Genomic DNA, 16,759 nt, shown 5'->3' with positions numbered 1-16,759 from the left:
TGCTCCACGTGGCCTTCATATTATTGGAGAGTTTAGAAGGTGACTGGATAGGAGATTTTTGATCGGCCACTTCCAGTTACAGATTAAACACAAATAAAGAACGAGAACAGCCAGTACTCCAATGGTTCTTGTGAAAAAGAAGGAACAAAGAACCGGGGTTTCTTGAGCTGCTGCTCGTTAAATGGTTAGTGGCAAACCTACGTGACTAAGACAAATCTAACAATATCAAGCTTCCTCATACGGGACCGATTAAATAGGGTGCATTATCTTTATTTAATTTTTTACTTTAATCTTAATGGGTTGCAAGATTGTTAATCGAGAGTACCCAGATTACTTTATTATTCTTCGAGATGAAGAATAAACAATTAAGCAGAGAGCGTAGTAAGGTCAAAAAAAAAAAAAAAAAAAAAAAAAAAAAAAGCCATAAGCTAATGCGCCAATGAAACAGTTACGAGTGATCTTTGGAACACGCACGGCATTTGTCTAGATAATCATACACCATGTGACATTGAACCATGACACTACTCATAGTACTTCTATGATAGGCTTCTTTTAGTACGATTGTTATTTCAAAATTACAGATACACTTCAAGGACTTGCATTTTATAAATATTATAGGAATAACTGGCAAAAATGTCCACTGCCTTTATTTTTTTTTCCTCATCTTCTTCACTAGAAATCATCTCTTCTTCCTCGGTCGAAAATAGGTTCTTGCGATTTGACTCGGTTGCCATCGATGTCAAATTCAGAGTAAGTAGCCACTTCCATACACTCGTCATACGATGGAGCCTTCACATGACGTGTCAATGCGTCCATGCGATCAAATCCTCGATTACAATTATCACATCGGAATCGACGGTTTGCAGGCGTGAAATTATGTCTGTTAGAATGGCGTTGCAGCTGTGAATTCTCTGTGAAGTGGTACTCTCGGCCTGGAGGACATCCTAGACAATAATATTTGTCCGTCACTGGATGACGTTCAGGGCTTTTGAATCGCATGTATTTTTCCATTCGCCGAACGATCGCTTCACGGCCGCCGCCACTACCGCGTGCTGGATTTCTTATTTTCTCTTCTCTCCTACTTGATCCTGAGGCTGACGATGATGATGCTGACGATATGGGTAATGTATAGGTAGTAGTGGGGGTAGGGATGCCTATAGAGCCGGAGGTATAGGGGGAGGGAGGGAGATTGGATAAAAAAGTGCCAAGCAAGGGCGGCTCAGTACCCATGCGCTGCTCCTCGCATGTATCAAGTTGCATCAGTAGCCTTTGAAGCGCCTGTGGTATATGCTCAACAGAAGTAGTAGGAGTGTGATCGAACTCATAATTGTGGTGAATGACTGGATCTGTGACATTTTCAAGTCCTTGGTCGTAAGGCCTTTGACTATAACCTTGTATAGCGAGATGTGGAATAGATGGGTATACAGGCAACATCTGAGATGAGGGCCCAATTTGAGGCTGTGGAATATGAGAACCGTTCTCGGTTGAACAAGCCAAAGGTATCAGAGGCATCAAAGGCATAGACGATGGTGGCACAGATTCAGTCAGACCAAGGTTTTCGGTAGACTGCTGATCGAGATGGCCAGGAAAATCGGGGATCGGAGCTGAGGATGTTACCATTGGATGCTCTTGCGTTTGTAAGGGACGCTGAAGCAGTAGCTGCTGATGACTTTGGCTGATGATATTCAAATCGTTGTTCAGAGGCTCCTTCTCTAGAAACTTGGTGGTGACTGTGGAAAGATGCTCGAAATAATCTTTAAACTGCTGCCAAAAGGGGCTTGCATTCTCGCGTAAGTCTTCACAGTTGTTAGCCATAGCTGATCTTAGCTCTAGCACGAGGAATGGTTGAGGATAATCTGTAAGCATTGGGTCCCAAGTAAATCTCATATGAACCGAAGGATTCTGTTTTTTTAAATGGTTGGTGGCGCGTCTTAGTGATAGAGAATAGATATTATTGTTATTACTATTGTTATTGTTGTAGCTATTGCTATTGTTATCCTTGCTCAGGCTCATTTCAGTCCCAAATGTGTAGAAACACTATCAAAGGTAACGAGTTCTGATTGTTTATAAAATCGAATCTTCCTGTGTATGAGTTTTTGGATAGCTGACAGGGCTTCAAGTACGATACTTAAGGCTAATAATGAAACAGTACATGACATATCTAGAACCACCTAATGTATATATACTATGGATTAGTACACTGCGGTTTTTTTTTTTTTTTTTTTTTTTTTTTGTATGCATGCTTCCATAAATCTCTCGATTTGGGAATAAGTAACAATAAATTCATTGCAAGGCGCACAGGCTTTGTTTAAGCACCCTTTGCTTCACACAGACGCACACTCTCATGTACTGGATAGCAAAAAAAAAAAAAAAAAAAAACCACAGATGCCTCATTGCCGTACTATTGGATACCACGAACATCTTTTTAACTGAAAAAGAACTTTACTTATTGATACTAGGCAATGATACACTGTATGAGAAGAAGTAAAGTAAAATAAGGGCTACTTTGAAAGCGAATGAAGGAGATAGAAACAACCAACTGCCTTTCTATCCTATCATAAGACTATGAAAAAGGATATGAAAAATAGCAATAACGCTCCGTATTTTATTCCTCCTTTTTTTTATTTATATATTTATTTTGACAAAGTAGTTTTTAGAGACTTTGGATGAAAGAGTCCTGCACTAGCCAATGTTATCAGCCGCAAACACTCTTTCTCATACGCGTTTCCTCCTCATTGGATTCTACTTTTTTTTTTTTTTTTTTTTTTTTTTTTTAATTATAGTGGATAATGGATAGTGTTATTGTTATTACCATTGCTGTTGCTCCCATTGATGTTTAGGTTGTTATTGTTGAGATATTTACTCCTCATCTTCTCAAGATTGACCCGAACAGTCTTCTTGCCATGAGGACGAGTAGGAAAGAACCGAACCGTGCTTTCAACTTCAGTCTCAGACTTCATGATACTATAAATCCTCATCTCTTTACATTTAGATCCAGGAGGCGAACGAAGGATATGGCGCTGAACTGAGAATTCATTCGAAAGTGAACTTAAGCAAGCTTCACAACGAACAGGCGAGTATTTGCCTCGCCACTTGTGGGCTTCGTAATGGCGCACCAGAGACGGATGACTGGAACATGTTACCTTGCAGCCTGGATACTGACACTATTATTTACCACAATAAGGCAAAATGGACATTCCAAAATTGATGTTGCTAAGTATTCACATTATATGAGAATGAACATTCCTATTAATTTTAAATAAAAAGTGCAAACTTACGTTAAGGATCACTCTGGGGGGTTTGAGCTTTGCAACCTCAGCAGGCTTGGCCGGTTTTCTTGTTCTTTTTCTTCGCTTCTGGTTTGTTTTCTCCGCTAGCAAGTCCTCTGCGAAATCAGAGTCATCTGAGATAGAGCCTGAAAAGGGCTTGAACGACAACATCGATGATGATGACGATGGCAGCAATAACCCTGATGATAAGATAGTCGGGGTCGGAAGTGAAGAAGAGAGGACACCTATGCTTGCGCTCGACTCAGTAATTGTATTTGCGTTTAGGTTCTTCACTTGAAAGGACCTCTTCCGATGCAGTGAGTTTTTACTTTGGTTTTGGCTTTGGATTTGGCTCTGACTCTGCCCCTGACCATAGTCTTGTCTGCACCCATGTTCACCACCGAGGATAGTAGGGGCCGTGAAGGGTATAGTAGGCAAACTATTCAATGCATCCATTGGCTTCACTATGAAGTCACCCATGATCATACCAGTTATGTCAGACATACTAGTCATGCCATTCGCACCATTCATGCCAGCCATGCTAGACGGCACACCAGGGATGTTAGCAGCGTTGCCAGCAGACGAGCATTCGAAAGGGCTACTTGTAAAATAACCAGAAGTAAAGTCAAAGTGACCTTTCTCGGACATTGACGACGGAGCCGAGTTTTCAGGGCTAGAGTGGTGATCAATGAAGGACGATTGGAGTCGCAACATATCAAAAGCAGTAGGAGGCTGCTGCTGTTGTTGTTTCTCAGCAGGGATCGCCTGTTTATATAGAAGGAACCCTGGCTCTGGCTGTTGTTGGATTGGTTGTTGAGAGCAAAATTGCTCATGAATCTGCTCAAGCGTCAGTAACTCAACCTGCGGTTGCTGCTGCTGCTGCTGTGATTGCTGTTGTAACATTTGCATTTGCATTTGCATTTGCATTTGCGTTTGCAGCTGTATCTGAAGTTGTTGTTGCATCTGCAGCTGTCGTGCTTGAGTGGCCTGTGATGCGAGCATCCCAGAAAGGTTCGAAGGGTTACGAGGAGAATGGAGCTGCTGCTGTTGAAACTGGAGCTGAGATAGATGCTCTTGCTGATGAGCGATTTGAGTGGCAAGCTGTGGTATGGGTTGTTGCAATGAGTGAGCTTGCTGCGATTGCTGTCGCTGTCGCTGAGAGCAATGCAAGGAAGAAGGATGTGCTTGTTGCTGCTGTTGTAATTGTTGTGGTTCTAGTTCACAGGAGTCATATTCGATCTCGGGAAGGTTTGGGAATTGGACCGTGGACAAAAAGAGGCCATCAATGGATAACTCGCCTTGGAACAAGAAGTCGTCGTCACCCGGGGAGCTGAGACCAAGGAACTGGCCATCAGCCTGGTCGTGGAACGCCAATGAGCCAAGTGACTGCTCCAAGCCCTGAAGCGATGGCATCAGGTTCTCAGGAAGCGATGAAGGCATCGAAAGTCCGCTCAGAATGGGGGTTGTTGCTGTTGGAGCGCTCACGAATGGGTCAAGCTGGCTTGGTGGCAGCGGGTTCATGGCTTGGCGCTAATAGTGGATAAGGCCTTGGAAGGATGGGCGGCTAGCGCTTTTGGGAGGAATAAAGCCTTGATGTCTTTCAGATGGAAGCCCAAGGGATGGTCGAATGCAGGCCGGAAAGGGTAATTTGTGTTTTTTTTCTTGATAATTAATGCAGGTATGTGCTGTACTTTGTCGCGTATAATTTGTAGTTTTTTGATGAGAGGAGCTTGGTTTAAACGTGCATGTATATAAAAAGGCAAAAAGATAAAAAGAGGAGAAGAAAACGTGAAAGGTTCTGCGTTACTTATACCCTGCCCACTAATGCAAGGCGCAGCTTCGCAAATATATGATTGAATTATTGCATTCTACTCCTTCTTCTTCATCTTTCTTGATCCAGCTGATATGTCTAGTCGAGACAATTGCTCGAGTTCCTCGGTTAGTGCCCCTTACTTAAGTGAGGCAAGTGCTAGAGTAGAGTTATCTTTCGCTATATATCACTCAACATATCCCATTTGCCATAAAACGGCTTTCTCTTTTCCCCCTTTCCTTTGGAGAGATAATTACAGCGCATAAAAAAAGTGGCTATCAACCATTCAATCGTTTCAATACAACAACTATAGAGAAAAAGACGAGCAAGTGCACATGGGGTTGCACTTACATCGTGCATTGCATGCTACGATTGGGTTTATGACCTTTAACATACTTTTTTTAGAAAAAAAAAAAAAAAAGAGCTGCCAACCAAGTAATTGCGTTCCATAAAGCAAAGCCGGAAGTGCACGGCATGAATGACTCCCAATCCTTCCATGAGTAGCTTTGAGCAGATGATCAGTAACCATAGGTAAGAGTAATAAGTATAATAATAGTAATTAAAGAGAAAGAAGTGTAAGTGAGCGACAAAGAATTAGATGAATAGTGCCAAACCATGTGGATTTAGAACTTCAAAAGAGATAATTACCACACTCTAAATTCTTGACATTTATCTTTTTTCTTCAAAAAAAAAAAAAAAAAAAAAAAAAGAAAAAGAAAAAGAAAAAAAAAAGGAAAAAATTGTGGGAATGGGTTTATAAAGATATGAGAAGAAAAGAGAGTGAAGAGAAAGGAGTAAAGGAGGTCGAGAGGGCGGGATGTGAGGAACGCGCACATTCCTTCATTTTTGACAGTTGTCTGTCCATTCATACAAAAAAACCAACGGTCTAGTCTCCATTATCATGTAGCACACAAAGACGCGTCTCATGTAGCAGGACAAAACAGGAAATCGATCTAGTAGCTTATGGTGACACCAAAAAAAGATGCATTTCTTTACTTTAAATGTTTTTATTTCAATCGCAGCCCATTTAGGGATTGCCAGACAAACACAACACCTTCCGATGACATTGTCTACGAACCAATGTGGGCCTTTCAAGAGCAGGGGGAAGAAAATAGCTCAGGGCCTTTGTCATAGCAATTGTCATTCGTCTGTCACATTATTTTGACATCATGCAACTATACGAATGAATTACAACAGACAAGAAAAAAAATCATGAAAGAGCCCTCGGCCTCCTTTCCCCCTTGATTACTCATGATCTTGTTGGAAAAAAGAAGAAATGAAAAAATATAAAAGGTCAGGGCAGATATTCTGGCGTGTGGATATAATCGACTGATCTGCAAGAAATAAATTAATCAACACAAAACAAAAGTATAATAGGTTCCTTTAACTTTCTGAGATGCATGCAACCACATTTACAGCCAATCGAATTATGCCGTGTTCCACAATGGTTTTTCGATATCGCTCAGATTGGGGAAATGCAGAGTCGTGATCGACTTTTCTTTTTTTTTTTTTAGAGTAAAGGAACATTTGTGGCAACCTGATAAGCATTGGTCCTAGTCTCTTATGAAATATTCTCACAATATAATAATATGGCTACAGATAAGCCTACGAAAAGGTAAAATAAAGTAGAATAAAAAATAAAAAGGCTTTTAAATACTTGTTGTTTATCCTTTCTTTTTCCAAGCCGTTCAAAGTCGTACAATCACGGCATATTGAAATATGACAGGCGTCTACATTAATCCATTCATGGCTTTGAAGAAAGCACTTTTCTTGGATAAAAGGCGGGAAGCATATCCATTCAAAGCAATGACGATAAAAAACCCTTACATAAAAAAACATCCTATAGTCCCTCTTCAAATCCAGTATACCCACCATTTTAGAGCGTCCATTTTCAATCATTTCTTTTCCCACTACCATCAATACGTTGATAGGCATATACTCATATACTTTTTTGCTGTGCTTCATTTTGTTCCTCTCGCAAAATAACCCCAATCTTCCTTCACTTCTGTTCGTTCATTATGGCTGAGCAAGATCTTCGAGAAGGTCTTCGAGTATCGGAGAGAATCCGCCTCAAAACTTTAGCACGTACAGCTCGTGAGACAGAAGAAGCCGAGAAAGCAAAAGCTGTCGCTACTGCTGCTACTAGCGCTATTGATTCACCGAATAGGGGTACCTGCGTGCCTACGACTATACATTCCCTGAAGCGGAGACATTCCTCGGCATCATCCAATGCCCTCCCAAAGCGTGCAGCAACTCGCCATGCAGCTGACCATGGCCATGAGCATGACTGCAAGGCTGAGGTGACTAAGCAAGAGGTTGTTGCAGCCGATATTAAATCCTTTATAAACGCTCAGGCAGGGCCTGTTATGCCTAGTTGCAATGTAAGCGTTCTTGTAGGAGATATCAAAATAAAGGAAGATATAGCGAGCTCATCGTACGATGAACCTCTACCGCCTCGAAGAGTGCTAACTCCGGCTCAGCATCAAAGGATCCACGCTGCAGTTCATCGTGCATTAGGAAGCCAAAAGGAGAGCGGCGCAGGCTCAAGTGTAAGAGGCGAAAATGATGCCGTGGACCCATCCCCCTTAGAGGTACAAGTGCAGGGGCAGGAACAAAGGCAAACAAAATCCCAAAGCCAGGTGCAAGCAAATGGGAGACGGCAGCGAACACGGCCGCCAGCAATGCCTCCTATACCTCTTATCCCCATGACTGAGGTACAGTCATAAAATAAACAAGAAAGCATTCTTCTTCTCTTTCAGGGGATGATACTATTAAGGTTTCATACTTACAATGTCTCCTCACCTTCGTCTTGTTCAAACAACAGCAAGAGCGGACCGAGCAATGGGTCGCCCAAACCATTCAAGCGATGCAGCAGGCCTTTATGCACGGCCGAGAGCATTATAACACTCCGTTGGCCTCAGTCTTTTATTGGATGCCAAGACTTGCGCCCGAAAATCGGGCAGCGACTCGTTTGGTCAATGCTGATCCTCTCACCTACTGGACCATTGCTGTGCGGGACAAGAATGTGCCTTTTGAGACCGCCCCCGTGATTCGATACCTTCGAACAGACCAAGTCGCTCATTGGTTGCATATAAGCATGCAAGATCTGATCGGATTCATGTCCCTCTGTGATCCAACAGAAGCAATTGCCCTAAACGATTACCTAAACTTCCGCTTGGAGCTCATGAGATCCGTACAGAGTAAGCTGAGCTATATATTATGCTTTCCATAGTGGCAGTATCTTTGTTTCCTCAATTGTTTACTCATTTTTAGCCTGGAAAAAACACATACGCAAAGAAAAAAAGATCTTGATGCCCATTCTTTTTTTGTTCTATATCGTAGTGATGCCATTCTGTTACCAGTGGCTATATATTGGCAAAACGCCCCAGCCGGGTGATCCAGTGTACGAGCTTCTTCTCAAGATCCGATCCTTGGACGACCAAGAGCAGAAGCGATTTGCTTGGATGGTCCAATTCTCGACCCAACGTCGTCGTAACCCAGATGATCCCGCCTGTCTACCTAAAAGGTCTCAAGTTCGTTTCAGTCAACGAGAGAACCGTGCAATGTTCGACTTCTTGGTCAGAGCTTGGTTTCATTATAGAGCCAAAACCTCGCCTATCATTGAATGGAACGCACGTGATGAGGCCATACCTAATTTTACAGATACTCGTCCCTTGACAAGATGGTTTGTCCCAGATGATACGCCTTTAGAAAATTTGACGGTAGATCTGATCCAACAGACATTAGATTCGGATATGCATCTTCGAGGTGTAATTGAACGAGACCGGACCTTTTATCAGAACGGAGAGATGGTTGGAGATGAAATGTGGCACGCGTTCTATGATATGAGACCTTATTTCCCACATCAATTGCCTCATCGAGTTCGGGGTGATAGGATGGCTCTAGCTCCTTATCGACCTGCTGGCGGCCCCATGGTTGCTTCCCCATCTTATGATGCTGAATTACGAGAGATTGAGAATTGGTATCAGCGACATTTCCATAGTATCAGCACTAATAATGTTCAAGGCCGAACATTACCTCCTATGCCACAATCTAACTTTGATAGCCGTCCACCTATCAGACCCCAGCCTGTCTTGACTCCTCAACCATTCTAGTAGAGAAAACGACCATTGCTCTTGGATTTGCCCTTAAATTGAGATGATCTTTTTACAGTTCTTTTCCTTTATTTGCCAAGGCTTGGTGTTACACGAGTCGAAGCAATTCTTTTATAAATTACGATTTTCTAATATATTACAAGAACAATACCGATAAAGAATTATGGATGTACATGTATAAATTTCTTTCGTCTCTGCCTTCAAACATTATTATTTATTACAAAAGGGGTCCGCATGACTTTGAAGAGATCATCAGTAGGCTGTTTTTCTATAGTGCTTGCTCTCTGTTCCTAGTCATCGCAGTTGATATTGTTGTTGTCGTTGATGATGGTGATGATGAAGATGATGCTGACGTCGATGCAGCTGCAGCTGATGCGGACTCACCACCATTCTTGGTGTCCTTTTGCATTGCGCTCGCTCTCTCTAAAACTTGAACGCCTCGAAGGTCCTCACACCAAACGCCAGATTCGCGACCCTTGGCATCTTTGCCTGGAATAATTGTATAGGTATTGACATATTTGGTCAACGCTTGAATATCCTCTCTCTTCATCCCAAATTCTTCAGATAGACGATCGACAGTCCAAACAGAAGGATCATGATTCCGTAGCTGAAGAAGCTCCATCAGTTTCAATGATGTGAGATTATACGACGATGTGGTCGTGGCACTTGTCGTTGCAGAAGAGTTCAATTGTGATACAGATGAGGACTGTGCAACCGACGATGGTGAGTATGGTGATGTGGTGGGCTTTGCAGGAAGTTTATGCCTTAAGACCTCCTCAGCCTAATGATAATAATTATAGGAAGGGTGATATTAGACATTACATGAGCAGTGCTCTTCTTTTATGACGAATTCACAGGTCATACCTCGCGGTGTTTGATTTGATCAGGGTTGGGTACCCTGACTTGACCAATGCTTCTTAGGTTCCCAAAGAACTGGAGTTCAGCTGCTGAAGGTGTGTCTTCCGATGGCCTACTTTCTCCATCTTGAAAATAAGAGAAATATTATTATGAATCCAACAAGATGAGCGTTTACCATACTTGATCAAATACACAATCCTATTTTCAGATTTTGCCTTTCTAGTTTTTCTTTCTTCTCTCTTTCTTTACCTAATTTTCCTGATTTCTGTATCTGCTCATCATATCGAGCAATCTCCTCCTCAAGCTTCCTTTGATCTTCAAGATAATCCTGTTTTGGAGAGCTGGTCGTCGGTCTGCTTGCTACTGCACTAGCTTTGGCTGAACTAGAGTCTGCTGCTGCTGCTGCCGCTTTTTCTCGAATCACATTAGCTGAAGGGAAATGTCTAGTAGCTGTCTTTGCTCCCGACGATGCCTTTGATGCTGAATTTCCCATGGTTCTCTTTTGATTGTCAAGCGTGAGCAATGTTTTTTTCGGAAAATGTACTACACAGTACACGCAATATTGGCGGCTCAACCAAAAATCACGTGCAGTCGAGCGCCACCAACATTAACAAACAGGCTAGTTGCAAATTAATGAATTTTTTTTTTTTTTTTTTTTTTTTTTTATTTATCAAATACAGTGATTAATGAGAGTGGATTGTGCAGAAGATGGCATAGAAACATAAGAGTGAGGCGTTATTATCTACTATCTTTTAAGATACTTCAATTCAGAGAGGCGTGCTTGAATAGCATTCCAAATATCTTGTGAAGACATTCTCTTCTTTTTGCTGGAGACCCTGGATTCTTTATGACATAGCTTTTCTTCAGCCTCTTCCTTATCATCATCCTCTTCACTGCCATCATTATTGCAACCCTCATCATGGCCACCACCAAATAGGAACCGAACATCCAGTGTTTCTATCAACTGGCACGCCCAAGGCCTATCCTCATGGATGACCACCTCCTTGGCCACAATGGCCTCACCTATAAACACCCTCAACCCTGGACAGGAGCACAAGATCTTTCGTTGCATTTCGCTTGTCAAATGCACACAGTCTTGCAGCTTCAAAACACTCAATGCTTGAGCAGGCTGCAGTTTTGAAAAACTCAACGGTCCAAATCCTGTCCCTGCAAGATTTAGTTTTGCGGTCCGTTCCCCTAACCCGCTCAGAATCATAGCTAAAGTTGAATCTGACATACCGTTCAGATGAATGGATAGTTTTTTAAGAAATGGCCATGTTCCAGTCAAGACTTGCTTCGCCAACAAAACTGAGACCTCTGTCATCTCCAACTGACTTGAATACCAGCTCAGGCTCTCGAGAAGCGGACAATGATGAATTAAATCAAACTGCTCTTGACCATCGAAGCCTTCCACATGATACATTCCAATTTCCCGTAAATATGGGAACGGATGCAATGCTACTGTACTGTTACTACTGGTACCATTGTCGTTACTATTATGGTTATTGCTCTTATTTGGTACTATAAGGACTTCCATCAGGGCCAGGCTCTCTAGGCGAATACAGCAAAGCCTTCGAAGATCCTCCACATGCTCCCTTGTCATCATGATGTTGGATAGCGTCAAATACTTAAGAGCCCTCAAGTTCGTAAGAGCATTCAAAAAGCCCTTTGGGAGTCTCCGCCCATACGCAGCTGTATTTACTTTGAGCGTGGTCAAGAGGTCGTAGTTATTAGCCATGATCAATATCATTGTTTTTTGCGAAGGTAAATGTGGGTAAGATTGTGAATGTGAGTGTAAGGGTAGATGTGTGCTTGAATTTGATCTGGCGTCCAATCGATCTGCATTATCATTATCTGTCATCCATAGCTTCAAGGTCCGGAGGCTAGTCAAGTTAGAGAAGTATTGATGCTTGCTATTGTGCATATTATTGCGGTATGTCGTCTCTAGAGTGCGTACGAAGGGGCCATGTCGTTCCAATAACTCCATAGAGGGTGATGAATCCTTTAGCCTTGGTGATATCTGCATACTAACGCCACTCATAGGGGGAAGGCAGATAGTCCTCCATGCTTGAGGCAATAAAGTCCGGTACCATGTTTTACACACTCGTAGACAATGAATGCGGTCTTGGGGCCTTAGAAATTCACCAATGCATGAGAGTATCTCTGGTAGATCCAGGGGATTTTGTACAGTCATTTTCTTTTAGCTGAGGATATGCTTATGTTATGAGAATATGAGAAATAATTAGGAAATGTCAAAAGTATTTTTTATATAAACAAAAGAAGATGGAAGAAGAACAGATGGAGACGATGAATGAGCTCTGAGAGATGAGAATAGTTGGCTGTTAATCCACCAATAAATACAATTCGCGCACAAGCCAAGGGACCATCGAGGTTCATTGGCTCAATTAACTAAACTCTAAAGTTGTTTTCTTTCCTCCTTATTTTTTTTTTTTTCTTGTCATGATATATTAATTTATGACCATTCGACTAGGACTGCATTATAAAATCTGGGTTGTTCTTCTTTATCTCAAACCGTACCAACTCGCTCACCCAGTGAACAATACTTTCGATGGGTTCAAGTTGCTGGATACCAGCGTGCTGAATATTACGATGTCCGTTAGGACCTTGTTGGGATGCCTTGAGTGTCAATGCAGGGTCATACTCGAACAAGATAGTATCATAGAACGATTGGTATGATTCGATGATAAAGGACTACAATAAATGAGCAGATAGTTATAATAGAAAAAAAAAAAAAAAAAAAAAAAAAGTTAACAAAAATGCCAAAAAAAAAGTATTTGCTTAAATTCTTTTTTTTTTTTTTTTTTTTTTTTTTTCCTTGTTTGTTTACCTGGATTGGACGCATTAAAATCATCTCAGTGTCGGGATCTTTCAAATACATTGATAGTTTCCTGATTGTCCATTGGATCCTTGGAGGGATCGTTTCTTTAAAGTCTGTCATGATTCGGTTCAACTCTTCAATCCGAGCAAATGGCTTATCTTTTAATGACATAGGAGGTCGTCGCAATGATGTAGATGAGTTCTGTTGCGCTGCTGTTGCCTCTACATCCGCACGAATTCTGAATCCTGCAACCTTGTTCATAAATTCTGCTAATGAATGTACAGCCGATTTACCCATTTCCAAGATAAATGTCTCACAGACCATTTTGAGATCTCGATCGATCTCTTGTCTTGCGTCCAAATAACTATCCACTAATGTTGGTGTGATCGTTTGAGAAACTGCTCCAAACCAGGATCCAAAACTGAGCAAATTCGATCGATCTCGAAACAAGGCTGTGATTGCATCCGTCACCCTTGAGAAGTCCACTTCTTTAGTTGAATGAACAAAGTTACCCTCGAAAGGCGCAATCTGTTCTTTGAGGATCAACAGGTGTTTAATCAAAAACAATAGTCCATCTACTGGATCCCCACCCTTGGTTTCCTTGATCATGGTCGATGCATGGTTTAAAGAGGCTAAGCATTTAGATAGGGCTTCCTGAGACAGGTCATCGAAGATACTTTGATCTACGCACTTGTAGATCTTCGTCAACAGCCAAAGAGTCTTTTGAAGGGTTGGATACCACCCTTGGTACATGGTGGCAGATTCATCAAACTGTTGGATAGTCGGAGATGAAAAGTATCCTCCAGTGATGCTACTGGCTAGTGAGGGTGTTGGAGATGATATCTCTGGTATAGATTCCGCAATACTCTCGGTGTCAGATGGTCTATAAATATGCTGGGAGGAAGCTGGTCTTGAGGGACCATCTGAGCCGCCAGCAGGCAACGGTGGGGCCGCTAACATGGCGTATTATTATAAAAAAGACCAGAACCGTATAAGAGAAGAAGAAAAGAGAGCATCAAATATTTCATTATATTTTGTTCATGTCCATGAATCTGCCATTCTATTACCTTGAAGACGTGCTGGATAGTCCAAAACATTTGGTGAGGGCTTGTATCCTTGAATCTCTGAGCGAATAAACGCCTGTGCTCGATAAACAAGTCTCTGTTGGGCATCCTGAAGCATATTGCGGATCAAATATCCAAAAGCCAAGTGAGAATTTTCATCAACTAATAATAACAAAAGGAGGCAATATTTTTGTAAATGATTGTAAGCAAAATAGTAATTATAAAAAAGACTAAAAAGATACAAAATATGTTCATCTTACTTGGGATGTTTGACTGTTGGATATTCATAATAACACATAGTTCTGATAAAATATCAATCTTATTTTCATGGATGATTCTTGGCCGTAAATAGTCATATAGATATCCGATTAAGGAATCAAGGTACCCACTGTGTTTGTGCAAAAAAAAAAAAAAAAAAAAAAAAAGTAAATATAATGCTACATTAATGTTTTTTCATAATCTGAGCCATTCTTGAAAGAATTCTTACTAAAGTTCAGATTCGCCGGTATTGAAGAAATTGTAAAAGAGAGAGTATTCATCCATGCAAACAGATGTGAGGTATGCCAATCCATTTCTTGCCTATTAAAATAGGGCCACACGAGGATCAGTCTTTCTCCTACAATGCTCATGAAAAAGCCTTTGGATCATTTTTTACTTTTTTTTATGTGGGCACTACCCCTTCCAATTAAAAAAAAAAAAAAAAAAAAAAAAAAAAAAATCTTACAAATCCTAGTTTGTCCTGTTGACTAGGCCCCATCGACTGAATTTCAGCTATAATCATAGGAGAGAGAAGCTGTTGACGAATTGAAAAATAAGTGTTGTAGCAATCTTCCAGGAGAGAATTATACCTAAACAGTAAAAAAAAAAAAAAAAAAAAAAACAAGTTTAAGGCGTAAGCTCACCACATTTAAGTTGCAGCAGGATCATTTGTTGGACTGATTGGCTCCAGCCTGTAATTTGAGGTGATTTTACGTACTCTTTGTGGTGAGCACATCGTTTTTCGAGCTCTGCGACAAGATGGCGAAGGGGTGGAGCAATGGCTTTGAACTTGACATAAAATAAATTTGTGGAGATAGCAGGCTTCATCGTTTCGCCTTTAGCAAGCACAGGTCTCTTGGAGGCGACCTCTGCACTCAAGGCTCTCAACTTTGTAATAAGACACATTTTGATCAAGGTCATGCCACGTGTCATGCATTGTCTGAACCGCATCTGATAAAGCTCAGAATCTTTATATTTCAGCTAAGATTTCACAATGTAATAGCAGCGAGGAATACGAAGGGAAGAAATATCAGCCTTCTAGAAATTATATGCGACCTAGTGCGGGCACAATACGTGAAGCTTTTTTTTTTTTTTTTTTTTTTTTTTTTTTTTTCATACTCACGTTTTGTTGCACATAATCTAGACATTCATCCAATTTACTTAACATAGGGACAAACTCTGGATGAAGACAAACATCATCCCCTGGTGTATTAAATAGCCTTGTCACAGCTTCCAATTGGTGAAAGTAAGACAGCTTTGAGGCCATCAGATCCGCTAATGTTTGTAGATTTGTCTATAGTATATATAAACACATATAAACGTACGCAGAAAATTGATAAGCACCCCTAAACAATCAGATTACAATAAGTAGCGTATGACTAGCCTATATACCTGTTCCTGTAATAGCTTTTCGCATGCCAGCTGCAGTGCTCTTGTCTTTTCCTCAACAAATGCATAATGGCCCTCTAAACTCTTGAAACATTCTGATGTCTCGTCAATCTGCTTCAAGAACACGTCGCATGCTTCTTTATACAAGATCACAACTGTCAAATAGTTCCTACAAAGGAGTAAGCCAAGGATGAGAATAAAATAAGATAAAGAGTAAGCGGTAAATGACTCAGTCATTGACATTATTATTTGCCAGGCTATCCTTTGAAGAAATGGTAAAGATATTTACCGATAGACATCCTCCTGTTCTCGCTCCATATCGACTTCGATCGTTGAAAACCAATCCAGGAACTGTTGTGTTGTCTCAATGGGCTCTATTGTTGTCGCAAAAGCATAATCCTCTATAGCGGTCCCATCGACATTAGTGGAGCTTCCTAATCGCGATTTAGGAAGTGTAGCCCCTGTCATGTTGGTTGTTTCTACTGTTGGCTGCAGAAATGGAGAAGAATGAAGCGGATATTGCTTGGCTAGCCCTACAAGGTCAGCATTGGATCTATTGGAAGGCAGTGGGGAACTGTGTGTGATCGCAAGCTATTGTTTTTTTTTAAAGAAAAAAAGAAAAAAAAGAAAAGCACACCATGTCCATTCGTCCATATATCCAATGGATTTAGGTTTTGCAGTATCAGCAAGTGATCTTTTTTCCCTCTTGCGAGTAAAGAAGGGGAAGGAGAAGCATAATGTCTCATAGCTGTTGCCCGCATGTCATGTGAGGAAGGAGATAAAAGTAACTTGCATTAGCAGGTAAAGGTAGCTCAGCACAAGCATCCTGAAGGTCAAACACACTCTGTCGCTGAAGGTCTGTAAGAGGTGCGATCTCATCCCATTCAAGGGTACGATTTTGGCCCTGTCGCTCTTGAGTTGTCATATAGAAAAGAGAAGCCCTTTTAAGGATGAGAACAGATGTGAGAGATGAAAAAGGCGATTCGATGCATTTGTGTTCGACAAAGGCATTAAGAACGTGCCTAGGAACTTACTTTCAAGGAGGAGTGATTGAAAAGAAGGCTCTTAAGGGTCTCATTTATTGAGCAATTAGTGATACTCCTTCGCCCAAGTCGGCTGAACTACTCCTTCCCATCCTTTCCTTCTTTCCTCCATTC

The 16,759-nt window shown here is 41.3% G+C and overlaps 6 protein-coding genes across 6 annotated transcripts; 1 reads left to right on the top strand and 5 right to left on the bottom strand.

Annotated features, from left to right (window-relative positions):
* Positions 1 to 672: 672 nt before the first annotated feature.
* On the bottom strand, positions 673 to 2,013 carry BCR41DRAFT_397955 (hypothetical protein; the record flags this gene model as incomplete). Its single annotated transcript, XM_022028921.1, has 1 exon — positions 673 to 2,013. One exon carries the CDS (start codon positions 2,011 to 2,013, stop codon positions 673 to 675), a length of 1,341 nt encoding a protein of 446 aa, XP_021879595.1.
* A 764-nt stretch (positions 2,014 to 2,777) lies between these two features.
* On the bottom strand, positions 2,778 to 4,790 carry BCR41DRAFT_397954 (hypothetical protein; the record flags this gene model as incomplete). Its single annotated transcript, XM_022028920.1, has 2 exons — positions 2,778 to 3,164; positions 3,279 to 4,790. The coding sequence occupies 2 exons, from the start codon at positions 4,788 to 4,790 to the stop codon at positions 2,778 to 2,780; spliced, it is 1,899 nt and encodes a 632-aa protein (XP_021879594.1).
* Positions 4,791 to 7,097: 2,307 nt separating this feature from the next.
* Positions 7,098 to 9,194, top strand: BCR41DRAFT_387738 (hypothetical protein; the record flags this gene model as incomplete). Its single annotated transcript, XM_022027922.1, has 3 exons — positions 7,098 to 7,460; positions 7,904 to 8,279; positions 8,422 to 9,194. 3 exons carry the CDS (start codon positions 7,098 to 7,100, stop codon positions 9,192 to 9,194), a joined length of 1,512 nt encoding a protein of 503 aa, XP_021879593.1.
* Positions 9,195 to 9,379: 185 nt separating this feature from the next.
* On the bottom strand, positions 9,380 to 10,026 carry BCR41DRAFT_110412 (hypothetical protein). Its single transcript, XM_022019382.1, has one exon. It carries the CDS (start codon positions 9,814 to 9,816, stop codon positions 9,463 to 9,465), a length of 354 nt encoding a protein of 117 aa, XP_021879592.1. The 5' UTR covers positions 9,817 to 10,026; the 3' UTR covers positions 9,380 to 9,462.
* Positions 10,027 to 10,744: 718 nt separating this feature from the next.
* BCR41DRAFT_110344 (hypothetical protein) lies at positions 10,745 to 12,499 on the bottom strand. The gene has a single exon (XM_022019381.1). The coding sequence runs from the start codon at positions 12,244 to 12,246 to the stop codon at positions 10,798 to 10,800; it is 1,449 nt and encodes a 482-aa protein (XP_021879591.1). The 5' UTR covers positions 12,247 to 12,499; the 3' UTR covers positions 10,745 to 10,797.
* An 11-nt stretch (positions 12,500 to 12,510) lies between these two features.
* Positions 12,511 to 16,612, bottom strand: BCR41DRAFT_356963 (Sec34-like family-domain-containing protein). The gene is made up of 11 exons (XM_022024775.1): positions 16,396 to 16,612; positions 15,892 to 16,193; positions 15,606 to 15,771; positions 15,337 to 15,507; positions 14,932 to 15,194; positions 14,680 to 14,803; positions 14,443 to 14,534; positions 14,216 to 14,343; positions 13,959 to 14,117; positions 12,901 to 13,844; positions 12,511 to 12,764 (listed from the first exon to the last, which is right to left on the bottom strand). The coding sequence occupies exons 1-11, from the start codon at positions 16,525 to 16,527 to the stop codon at positions 12,540 to 12,542; spliced, it is 2,706 nt and encodes a 901-aa protein (XP_021879590.1). The 5' UTR covers positions 16,528 to 16,612; the 3' UTR covers positions 12,511 to 12,539.
* Positions 16,613 to 16,759: the final 147 nt, after the last annotated feature.

Source organism: Lobosporangium transversale (genome assembly GCF_002105155.1).
Source record: "Lobosporangium transversale strain NRRL 3116 chromosome Unknown BCR41scaffold_28, whole genome shotgun sequence".
In the NCBI taxonomy this organism is placed as follows: domain Eukaryota; kingdom Fungi; phylum Mortierellomycota; class Mortierellomycetes; order Mortierellales; family Mortierellaceae; genus Lobosporangium; species Lobosporangium transversale.
The sequence above is the reverse complement of the archived record's forward strand: the minus strand, read 5'-3'. Positions and strand labels throughout refer to the sequence as shown.